The sequence below is a fragment of the Peromyscus maniculatus genome, chromosome 4 (genome assembly GCF_049852395.1).
Source record: "Peromyscus maniculatus bairdii isolate BWxNUB_F1_BW_parent chromosome 4, HU_Pman_BW_mat_3.1, whole genome shotgun sequence".
In the NCBI taxonomy this organism is placed as follows: domain Eukaryota; kingdom Metazoa; phylum Chordata; class Mammalia; order Rodentia; family Cricetidae; genus Peromyscus; species Peromyscus maniculatus.
The window spans coordinates 80,337,617-80,349,835 of record NC_134855.1 but is presented as its reverse complement, the minus strand read 5'-3'; the positions used below and the strand labels follow the sequence as shown (position 1 = coordinate 80,349,835).

Here is a 12,219-nt window from a genome sequence, read left to right as displayed (position 1 = left end):
TAAATTCTCTGTTTCTGTGGGAGAAGTCAATAGACAATGCCTGCAGGCTTAATTAAACATATCCTCAGAGCCCCAGGCTATTTATCATTTCTGAGAAAAGATTAGCCCTAAGCCAACAAAAACACAATTATAAGGACACTATTTAAAAACACTAGTTAAATATCATCCTGCAACTTATTCATACATGTAATGAAAAGATGAGAACTTCAATGAGAACTTCAGTCGATAAATCAGAGAAAACTGAATTTGTGAGTACTCGATGATGCATAGACATTACATTGGGTTAATGTAGTTGTAATGAGACCAGTGGAGACCTGTGGTGTGGAGAGTGCTCCTAAGTGTCAAGTGAATTTACGTTTCATCTTTGATCCAGGCAATTCTTTGTTCTGTTTCTTTAACACAATAAGCCAGTTTGTCTCAAATAAAGCTTAAAGCATTTTATAGAAAAAGTGAGTTTGAAGACTACTGTCTGGAATATGACAATGAAGAGATCAGTACACTGTCAGTATTTCCAAGTGCTTAGTGTTAACAAACACAATGTCTCAGGTTTTACATGGAAGTAGAATGTAAGAATAAAAGCAGACATGATAATGAAATTTTTAATTAATAAAAATTTCCAAAGAAACTATGTATGAACAAATATAGTTTTTATTTTTTATTTATTTGGTTGGTTGGTTGGTTGGTTTAGTTTTTTCGAGACAGGGTTTCTCCATGTAGTTTTAGTGCCTGTCCTGGATCTCACTCTGAGGATCAGGCTGGCCTCGAACTCACAGAGATCCGCCTGGCTCTGCCTCCCCAGTGCTGAGATTAAAGGCATGCGCCACCACGGCAGGGCAACAAATATAGATTTTAAGAATATTCAAAGACTCTATCTACTTAAATATTTTAAAGTTAAATTTTAAGCTATAGGGTTTGGGAATTTAGCTCAGTGGTAGAGCGCTTGCCTAAGAAAGTGCAAGGACCTGGGTTCGGTCCTCAGCTCCAGAAAAAAAAAAAAAGTAAAGCATTTGCGGCACAAACATGGAGAGCTGAGTCCAATCCCCAGAACCCTTGATTGAAAAGGCAGCTTTGCTGCCTGCCTCTGCAACCCCCGACACTGGAGCTGGCTGGCAGCCCTCCTACCTAACCCAGAGCCCCAGGCCAATGCGAGATCCTGCCCAAAAAGGGAAAGGGATTGGAAAGATGACTTGGCAGTAAAGAGCACCGGCTGCTCTTCAGAGGACCTAGGTTCGATTCCCAGCACCCACATGGCAGTTCACAATTGTTTGTTTGTAACTTCAGTTCCAGGGGTAAACACATACATGCAGGTAGAATACCCATACACATTAAAAATTTTTTAATAAAATACAATAAAAATACTTATAGTACACAGAACCCGAGAACTGACAGCTGAGCTTGACCTCTGGTATGTGCATCTGTGCATGCACACATAAAGATGTGCATACACATACATGTACACACAAACCTCTTATATAATATTAGAGGGACCAGCCTTAATATTATACATCCCAGGGCCTCAGGAGAGAGAACTACTAACAGTGAGGACTATTTTCGGAAAATGGAATCTCAGCACACATAGCTCTATATTCCACTTGCTTTAATTCCTCTGGCATAATATCCTTTATACACAGCTTCAGTTCTGTTCTCGTGCTCCTTTCTTGACTGATTTCTCTCTACACTTATCTATTGTTCCCTCTAAGTTCTATCTTAATTCTGCCTCATCTAGGTCCTTTTCACCTTGTTCTTACCCATCTAGAAGTTCCCCCATCTGACTCTTCCTCATCTTCCATCTCGTCCACATGTACTCTTCTTATCCCTCTCCATTCTCCGTCCATTCTCCACTTTCCTCCTATGTCTCCCAGGGATCCAGTTATAAACCCAAGCAATAGCAAGCTCCTGGTTGAGCAAGGTCACCAAGCTTGAATTCTACAGGGTCATAAAGGCAGGTAAGAATTTTCCTTAGGCAGTGACCACCAGGCTTCCAGGGTCAGACAGAGGAGTAATAAGAATCACATAGAGGGGCAGTAATTGTTAATTATTTGTGACCCAAAAGGGAAGTGACTAATGGGGAAATGAATTAACTAAAGGCTAAATTTGGGTAATATCTAAGAAGAGGGATCTTATGTGCTCCATTAAAGTCTTAAATGTGATTGGTAGAAAATGTTAAGAATCTATAACTTGGTAGGTCAATGGGAGAAAATAAAAACTGCCTTCTTTTTTCCTGTGGCTCCTATCTGTCCAAGCTATCTGTGGTTTTTCTGCAGAGTGGGGGAAAGTGTGCTCAGTCGCCAGGCAACCTGTGTACAGCTAGATGCCTCTGGTGATAGTTAAAGGGAGATCTGGTACTAGAGGTAAGATTTGGGAAAGGAGGAAGTTAAGCTTAATTGGCACATCCGCCAGGCCTTCTCAAACAGGTAGTCTGGACACTGAAGTCTGTTCTTAGAGAGTACAGAGGTATCTCTAATAAGGTACTTTCCTCCCTTTGGGGATGGACCTGGCCAGATGCTGCCAATGATGATAATTGCAGGGAGGCTTGACTGGGGTTCTGGCTGAGCATAGCTGTCAGTGCAGGTTATCTAAATATTCTTTTAGTAGAGGGGAAATGGTGCCCAATAAATGATGGAAAAGCTACAACAGCACACAAGAAACTCATAGCAGGAAACAGCTGATAATCAAATATCACCAAGGCTCCTTGAGCCTCAGCTTGACCTCTGGAAGGCCTTTGGCTTCTTCCAGGTATTAGCTTTGTCATAATCAGCTGAAATCCTACTTTGTATATTTTCGCGGCTTGCAGCATTAACCGACTTAAGTGCAGCACTGTTTCCTGCTGACATCCATCTGTACTCACCACAATCCCTGACCACGATGTCCACAAGAGTCTGTGTGGTCAAAACGTGGGCTCTGGAGCCAGCCCCACGTCTAAATTGTCTACTAGCAGCAGCCCTGTAGTGGTGTTAATTTACTTCTGAGTGTCTCACCTTTGGGTGAACCTATAAAACCATCTTTCTACCTTACAAGATCATTCTGAAGATAAAGTTCAATGAGCCATGTAAAAAGTTTAAAACAATGTGCGATGCCTAGAAAGTGCCAGTAGTAGATACAGAAGGCTCTGGTTATATCGCTTTAAAGTTCGTGGTGTGTCTGGTTTTGGCTATAGTCACCATGTATGCAAAAGATCACTCACCCTGTCTGGAACTCTACACTGATTATGTGACCTTCCTGTGTTGTGGATTCTCCTTTGGCCTTCCGAGTTGGAAGGACCTGTGCCATGGGATGACACAATGGGCCATCCTTCCTCAGTGGCTTTGGTTCCCCGTTATCCACTAAATGCCTCCAACTTTCCACAACTGCTCGAGGTACAGACAAATCAAATTTGAGGTGTGAACCTGTATGTCTTTTCCAATCTGCAGGAAATGGGGCTGTGCTGGTGGGTGTAAATAAAGTCTGTCTGTCTGTCTGTCTGTCTGCGGCAGCTGTCTGGGGAGAGCAGGTCCAGGCTATCAGGGGATCCAGAGAGGAAGGTTATGTCCAGTGTGAGTGCATCGGCTGCTGTGTGTAGGCACGGAGGCGTCAGGACCAAGCAAGTGTCCAGCTTAGCATCCTCCATGGCCTGCTGTGTCACCTGTGAGTCCAAGGCCCAAGGAGAACACATGGGAGGAGGTCAGAATTCCTCAGAAGTCATGTCAGCTGTCCTTGCATTGTGTCACACATTTCTATAGCTCCTAGTTTGTCTTGAGGGTGTTTTGTTGGGTTTTGTGGGGAAATAGGTACTTGTGTGTATGTGTGTGTGTGTGTGTATCTGTGTCTGTATAATGCATGTATTTGTATGTATCTGTGTCTGTATAATGTATGTATTATGTGTGTGTATATCTGTGTGTGTATATTGTGTCTGTATAATGTGTGTGTGTGTGTGTGTGTGTGTGTGTGTGTGTGTGTGTGTGTGGTGTATGCCCAGTGCACTGTTATGTACAGAGAGTCTAGAGAAAGATATCAGGTGTCCTGCACTATGACTCTGCCTCATTACTTTAAGATAGGGCCTCTTGCTGAACCCGGAGCTAGCCTGGCTGGCCAACAAGCCCCAACACCCCTGTTCACACCTTATCCCCAGCACTGGGGTTGCAGGCACATGCGGCTGTTCCCAGCTTCTTATGTGGCTGCTTGGAATCCAGACTCAGGTCCTCATGTGTACACAGGAAGCATTCTTACCCACCGAGTCATTATCTCCCCGGCCCTGCTTTGGCTGGTATTTTTTGTTGCTTTTGAGACGGTGTCTTACTATGTAGTCCTGGGGGGGGGGGAGTTCCATGGAGCAGGGCGGCCTTAAACACGCTGTCATGCTCTTGCCTTCACCTTCCATGGGTGGGTAGTTGTGACCATGCCACCCTGCTCACCCTGCTCCCCTGTAGCCTGCTCACAGAGGCAGAAGCATACATGGCAGGCAGCCTCGGCAGCCCTGAGTTCCAAGCCAGCTCTGCGGGCCCTGTCCTGTGCCTGTAGAAAAGTGACCTGGTCCCAGAGCATTGGCCTCTTGTTTAGAAAACAAGATGAGAGACTGACCTATCTCACAATGGGGGGGGGGCTAAATGTCATAAATCAAATCAAATTAATGTCAGCTGCAACACCTGAGCACTTTGCACTTATCTGAGTATAGCCTTGTGAGGGGCTTTCTGGACTCCAGGGAGATAATGGGTCACAGGCCCCCTGGGACACCTCTGTCTCCATCTGAGCTTTGCACTGGGTTGTCCTGGCTGATTCTCATTTGTTGTCATTAAGGTTGTTCAGGCCCCAGCAGTCACTGCCCTGGAAGCCCTAAGTTCTCAAGGACAACAAGAACTTCTCTAGTAGCACCGAGGCTGCCTGGACTCAGGTCTGTCATCTTCCAAGCATGGGAAGAAGGACCCAGAGTCACGGCCAGGGTGGGAGGGCCTTAGTAATAGAACAAAGTTCATCACTGCACGGCACTTCACCTTCCATCCCTGTGGCCTGCACAGTGTTTTGTCATCTGGATGAATTGCTGAGATGGAAAACCAAGGACTTTCACCTGACCCTGTGCTCACATTCCAGCTTTGGGAATGACTGCCTGCGTTAGGAATTTATTCCCTTCAACACTGGGTTCGAATGCTGCAGTGGGCCAGTCCTGCCTGGCCCTCAACTCCAGGGTTTCCAGCCAGGTCTTGCAGGCTTGTAGATTTGTATCCTCAAGCTGGGGGTTGCTGAAATCTGTGTGTATGTGTAGGCCACCTCTAGGGTTCCCATCACCCCATTTACTCACTTCGAGCGTCTGTACCTCCACACAGAGGTAAGCCCCTATTGAGATGAGTCTTCTGTGCCTTCCTTCAAGTGGGTCTCTCTACTGAATGCTAGACACCCTGTGCTGCCGTGTGAATACCTCTGTTCCCTCCAAAATTCATCTTGGAAGCTTAGCCTTCAGTGTAACGGTGTATGGCGGAAGGCAGGGCCTCACAGAGGTGTTTGGGTCACGAGCCCACCCTTCTTTCATCAAATTAATAAAACCAGCTTTCAGCAGTGAGTTCCTCTTCCGGTTAGGCTTTTTTGCCACGAGGGAAGACACAATGTCCCTCCCCTACAAATGATGCAACATTCAAAATGCAGCTTTGCAAGCAGAGACCAACCTGCCGGTGCTTGATCTTTGGGCTTCCTGTGAAAAACCACTCTCTCATAATGAGTCTGTGGTAATCTGTTTGAGGAGCCAATGAAAACGCCATCTTTCTTGCAGATTCAAGCATGCCGCTTGAACAGTTTCCACCCTCTCCACCTCCATCACATTCTGTTGGAGTACCCTCCTCAGAACACAAACAGGCAGCGAGTTTTCAATCTGATGTCTTCTCTTACCACTTGCTGCTCTGCCGGCTTCAGGTCTAGCTGGTATCCTTTGCAGTCAAACCCAAGGAATGGCCAGCGCCCATCAGCTCCAATCCACCTACTCCCAGCCTCTCTTCCTCTCTTAAAATTACATCATTCAGACCTTGATCCTACTGCTCAACCAAAATTACTCTTAAAGATATCACTAGTACAAATTGTGTGCTACTAAGTCTAAGAGTAGACTCTTTGGCTTACCTTATTGCCATGTCAGCACTATATTTTTTTTTAAAGATTGATTGATTGATTATGTATACAGTGTTCTGCCTGCATGTACACCTGCAGGCCAGAAGAGGGCATAGGGTCTCACTGCAGATGGTTGTGAGCCACTATGTAGCTGCTGGGAATTGAACTCAGGACCTCTGGAAGAGCAGCCAGTGCTCTTAATCTCTGAGCCATTTTCCAGCCCCCTATCCTTTTTAATTTAAAAAATATTTAACTTTTAAAAATTAAAAAACTAGCTGGGTGGCGGTGGCACATGCCTTTAATCCCAGTACTCGAGAGGCAGAGCCAGGAGGATCTCTGTGAGTTCGAGGCCAGCCTGGTCTACAGAGCGAGATCCAGGACAGGCACCAAAACTACACAGAGAAACTCTATCTCAATAATAATAATAATAATAATAATAATAATAATAATAATAATAAAAGACTATAAGGTATTTATGTGTGTGTCTCTGTGTGGGTGCTCATGTGCCACACCATATGTGTGAAAGTCAGGTGACAATTTTCAGGAGTTGGTTCTCCTTCCATCAGAGGGTCATAGGGATCCAAATCAGGCTGTCAGGATGGTGGCAAGTACGCTTACCCACTGAGCCACCCTGCCAGCCCCATGCAGCACTGTCTATCAAGGCAGGCCATCACCTCCTTGATGCCCCGTCATCGCACACAACTGACTCGGGGCTAATTGCTTTCTGTTCTTTCAAGGCACTGCTTCTTCTCCTCCAAAGAAGTACCTCCAGGCTCGGAGCTCTCCGGAGCCAAAATGCTTGGGACCAGGAGTGTCGTGGATTTGTTTGAGATCTTCCTCTTCTTCTGATTTTGAAAGTGTGCAATGTATACATACTTAGATAACTCGGGGATGGGGCCCTAGCTTAACTATGGAATTCATTCATGGCTTGTTTATAGCTTATCCACATAGCCTGGAAGTAATTCTAGACAATATTTTCAGTACTTTGGGGCATGGAACGAAAGTTTCACGACATGAAACTTAGTTGAGTTGGTGGTCAAAGTTTTAGATCTTGGAACATTTTGGACTTCAGACGGTTGGGTCAGGGAGGCTCTGAAATTTGTTCAATTTCTCCTGCATACACTTCTGTGGAGGTCTCACAGGTCTTAACATCTATCTCCAAATCAGTGACTCCCTAATGTGTCCTTCAGCAAAGGCCTTGTCCAGAACTCATGTACCCCACAGCTCTATGACCTTCCCTTTCACATATCTCAGACTGAATGGCTCCTCTCCCCCAGAACCTGCCCACCTGGGTTGTAGCTCAGCCCGGGGACTCCAATGGCCTCTAAACACAGGCTGCTGTCAGCACTCTCTTCAGCTGGGTTACTGATGGCTAAGGCCTCTCCGGGCTTCACTGATTGTACCCCTGCGGTCTGTTCACAGTGTCGCCGCAGGGAGAACCTGTAGCCCCACACGTCAGACCCCGTTACACCTTAGCTGGAAACCCCGCCTCGCAAGGACCTTGTGACCTGGTCATGGCTACAAGAATGAGTTCTTACTGAACTATGAATGAGTTCCTCTGCATTCATCCCTCCCCCTCTCCCCTCACTCCTTCTGCTCTGCCGTCTCATTTATTTGTAAGGACTCATTAAAGCTAGCATGCTCCCACTGTAAGCCTTTGCATTGGCCCCTCTGCCTGGAACATTCTCCCCTAGGGCTACAACCTTCAATCACTTCCCAACATTGTTTAAATGCTACCTCTTAATCAAGCTTGGTAGCATACACCTGTAATCCCAGTACTTGGGAAGCAGGTGCAGGAAGATTTTGGAGTTCAAGGTTATCCTGGGGTACATTGTTTCAATCACAAAACGGTAACAAAACACGCCTTGTCTTCAAAGAGACCCTGTTTGAACCCCGCCCTGTCCTCCCTAGGGTCGTCTGGCTCTCCTTACTATATTCTCCTTTTCCTTGTTTGGCATGTTATTTTCTGTGATGCCATCTTGTACTTCACTCATTTATCTTTCCCCATCCCCAATTCCAAGAACCTAGGTGGGGGTCTAAGGGTATACTAAGGACTTGATAAATACTTCTTGAATATTGTATGTGAACTTCTTAGAAGGACCATGTCTTTCATAAGATTACCAGAGTTTTGTGGTTCAAAAAATACTTCTAAAAATGAAAGATGTTGAGATGGAGGGCAACTAAAATTCTAATTTTAGTTCTAGTCCTCAAATGATCTTTCTGGCTGAGAGTCAACATCAGGACCAGTATTTATTGCCTGTGCTTTGAGTCTCTCCTACATATGGGCCAGCCTGGTGTGCCTGGCAGTGGCAGTATTGGGTCCGCTCCTTAAGCCACAAGAGACTCTGGATAGCAGGTCCATCCCATGAAGGAGGACCTCCAGCATCAGCACTGAGGAGAGAGGCCATGAGATTTACCATGCTCTACATCCCATGAGGGAGGAGGACCCCCAGCATCAGCAGAGAGGAGAGAGGCCATGAGATTTACCATGCTCTACATCCCATGAGGGAGGATCCCCAGCATCAGCAGAGAGGAGAGAGGCCATGAGATTTACCATGCAAGCGGGCAACTGTATGTGAAGGTACGTGCTGGGAGCAACAACAACAGTAGTAACTACAGAACAGAAAATAACCATCTTTGAAATGACAACAAAAGGACACATTATCTAAGCACTAACATCTAAGGAGGTGGCTGCCCGGCTCTGGGGGGCAGCTCCTCAGGAGACGGAGGCCGACTTTCCGGGTTGCCTGGTCGTCTTCAGTCCTTGTAATTTTTCATCCTTCAGCGCCTTCAGGAACTTATCTGCAGGAGAGCAAAACAGATTCAGCTGCAGCTGGGAAGGTTTTGCTTTGTTGTTCAGGGTCTTCCTATGTAGCTCCAGGCTGTTCTGGAACTCTTGATCCCTCTGCCTCAGCCTCCTAAGTATTGGGATTCCAGGTGTGCACCACCTCCGCTCTGAGGAGGAATCTTAGAACTTCAGAGCAAGCTTCTGAGAAGTAACTGTGCACGACCCTAAAATCTCCTAACAGCTCAAACATAGCTAACGCCTATGTCTGGAAATTCTAGGGACTTTGTCTCCTGTGGCTATGAAAAAGTGTATCCTACAGAGTATCAGATGGATTGGAGACCATTCCCACGGCCATGCATACCTAAATATATAGTTGTTTTTTTTTTTTTTCATACTTCACCTCCCTGTGTGGCAGAGGGGAGCAGTTTAACCTGTTGCAGAGAACAGGTGACATGGTCTTTCCAGTGCCATCTGCCCCCCTCCAGTAGTCAAATTCAAACCTCAGAGCAGATGATGAGAAAGGACAGCCTATGAGTACTAATTCCTGAGCAATCGGTCCTTCTGGAAATACAGCTGGCTCTAACTGCCTTACTGTCCAATAGAGAGGAATCAGTTCATATACCGGAGGACTCCCGCTTACATCAATACACTTGCTTTGCTCTGGTGTAGATCCCTAAAACCTCAGACTTAAGATCAAATGTCAGAGTCCGAGATTTCCTGTTGGAGGGTCTTAGGGCATGGGGCCCATGGAAAGGCAGAGTGAATGACTGAGGGCTTTCAAGGTATGGGCAATTCCAATCATCTCCTCCCACCCACAGACGCCCTGTAAGACTGACTAGTGAAGGTTAGTCTCCAGAGATAGGCAGCCTGTGGTGAATGGAGCTCCAGACTACGGAAGTGTGGTATTACTGTGTAGGAGGTGAAGTGCAGGGAGGAAGTGCTTCAGGTGTCTATCCAGAGTCCACATTTCCTCCTCAAGGAAACTTCACTCCCCTGAGGAGTGAAGTTTAAAACTAAAGGGCTTGATTGGCTCAAGTGTGTGGTGAAGCAGGGGTCGGTTGAAATTCAGCACGCGGGGGTCTGGACCTCTGGAGGACAGATTTGGGGAGTGGGACTCCTCGGGCTGTGGACAGTCTGGGGTCACATTCTGGTTGGTGCCTGACGGACGCCTAGAGCGGACAATCAGGACAGCTAGGGGTGGGCTGGCTCGGTTGGCAGTCACGCACAGCGCTGGGAGTCGAAGCCGTCTCCAGTGATGGTGAGCAGCTCCAGCTCCTTAATCCGGATCTCCAGCTCGCACAGCTCCTCGGGGTGGGAGGCGGAGGCGAGCCAGGGGGTCGTGGAGCCGGGGACCAGGGCTGCAGCTGCCATCTCGGGCCCTGGCGGCGGCGAGTAGAAGAAGCGCAGAGGCTCGTAAGGTATAGAGGCCAGGCCGGACGGCCAAGGCGGAGGGCACGGGCGCTCGCTGGGGGGACCCAGGCCAGGCGGCGGCGGCGGCACCGTGGCGGGGGCTGCCAGAGGCAGGGGTCGGACCCCCGCTACCGCCGCCGCCACCCCGCCCGCCGGCGCCCCGCCCGCCTTGAGCGGCACGAAGAGCTTCTTCCAGATGTTAAAATCGCTCAGCGGAGACGACGAGATGCCCCGGTCGTAGAGCGACGGGAAGTAGAGGGGCGGGGCCGGCCGCTGGCTCATCTTGGGGTTCTGGCTGCCGCGCCGCCCCTTCGGCATCTTTTGAATGGGAGTCTGCGTGAGAGGAATCCCGCGCCGGGAGACGCGCGCCGGGGCCCCGTGTCTCGGAATTCCGAGATTCCACAGGCCCCGCCCCGACGGAGCGCGGCCCCGCCCTTCGCTCTCGCCCCGCCCCGGGAAGGCGGGGCTCTGGAGAGCAGAGGCCCCGCCCCGCGAGCCGGCTGGGCCTAAAGCCGCCTCTGTCCTTCCTTGCTTGGTTTTTTTTTTTTTTTTTTTTTTTGGCTCCAGCTGCTGCCCCGCCCTACTGGCTCCAAAATAGCCCTGGCGCACTTCCGTCTCGGCCCTAGGTTCCTCCCTAGGTTCCTTCGATTTCCGAAGCTGTCACATACTAATCCTGCGCACGGAGATGGCCAAGGCTTCGAGAGAAATTCAGCCTTTCCTTTTATTGGAAAGCGGAAAATATTTCCCAACAACCGGCTCCTAGCACACTTGACTCATTATTTTGGAAACTGAAAAAATGGATGGCTGACTTCATCCTTTACAGAGGGAGAAGGGGAAATTTTTCTGATAAATTTAGCGATGCTGTGAAAGATTCAGGAAAGGGGGAAGCATCTGGATTTGTAGTGACTCTGAAGCAGACAATTTCTTTTTTCTTTATGAAAAAAAGAAGGCAGCTTAACACCAAGAGGAAATCCCAGTGTGGCCACACAAACTCCACACCCATTCCTGAGAACTGGATATTCTGCCAAGAGCTATGTATAGCACATTTCTATGAAATATTAGTCATTAACTGTGGGAGCCCACAGAGGTTTCCTAGTGAGATCTGAGCTTGCTTTACCCAGCAGGGCTGCATAAGGGGATGGATTGACCACGTGGATGGTTACCAGGTGTTTGGAAGGGTCTGCACTTGGCTGTGCTAGGGGGAGGTCTTTGTTCCACCTCTTGGCATTCTTTTACACGCCCTTTAGAAGAGACAGAAGGGACTGGTGTATAAGAATCCAGGCCCTCCCTAGGCTATCCTGTGTTTCTGTCTCTCTCCCCTCTGTATTTCTAGCTAAATCTCTTATCCCTCACTCCTTAAGAGTACCCTGGGGGAAAAAAAAGTGGGAGCAGATCTCCCACAATTAACTAAGGGGAAGTCAATTTCCTTAAGGATGTTCTTGTAATGATCACCAGCATGAATGAACAGGGATGGGTGGGGGGCCAGGCCAGCTCAATTGGTCTCAGCTCCATAAGTGAATGCTGTATGTATATATGCTAAATATATAGGGTGGGGCAGCAAAGGATAGAGTCTGAAATCCAAACTGGTAGTCTTGGGCAAGTAGTTTGACTTGGGGGAAAGGGTGTTTGCTTTTATTTTTTGAGAAAAGGTAGTCCAAGCTGGCCTAGAACTCCCTATGTGGACCAGGTTGGCCACAAACATACAGCAATCTTCCTGTCTCTCTACCTGATGGAATTAGAGGCAAGCATCACCACACCTAGCATGTTGCTTGACTTGTAAGTCAGTTTTCTTTCTTTCCTTCTTTAATTTGTGTGTGTGTGTGTGTGTGTGTGTGTGTGTGTGTGTGTGTGTGTATTTATGAGTTTCGTGTGCACTCAGAAGCTCACAGAGGTCAGAAGAGGATGTGGGTGCTGGGAACTGTACCAGGTCAATCAGTAAAATTGATTCACTGCTC

At 47.7% G+C, this 12,219-nt stretch overlaps 1 protein-coding gene across 1 annotated transcript; it reads right to left on the bottom strand.

Moving 5' to 3' along the window:
- Nucleotides 1-8,303: 8,303 nt before the first annotated feature.
- Nucleotides 8,304-10,704, bottom strand: C4H11orf91 (chromosome 4 C11orf91 homolog). The gene is made up of 2 exons (XM_006975889.3): nt 10,081-10,704; nt 8,304-8,868 (listed from the first exon to the last, which is right to left on the bottom strand). Exons 1-2 carry the CDS (start codon nt 10,580-10,582, stop codon nt 8,783-8,785), a joined length of 588 nt encoding a protein of 195 aa, XP_006975951.1. The 5' UTR covers nt 10,583-10,704; the 3' UTR covers nt 8,304-8,782.
- Nucleotides 10,705-12,219: the final 1,515 nt, after the last annotated feature.

Bases quoted from the DNA above. Each gene is read 5' to 3' on its own strand.
- C4H11orf91 (XM_006975889.3), bottom strand. From the start codon at position 10,582: ATGCCGAAGGGGCGGCGCGGCAGCCAGAACCCCAAGATGAGCCAGCGG. The intron at 8,869-10,080 runs GTGCGTGACTGC...GCTCTCCTGCAG, and splicing joins CGGCTTCGACTCCCAGCGCT to ATAAGTTCCTGAAGGCGCTG.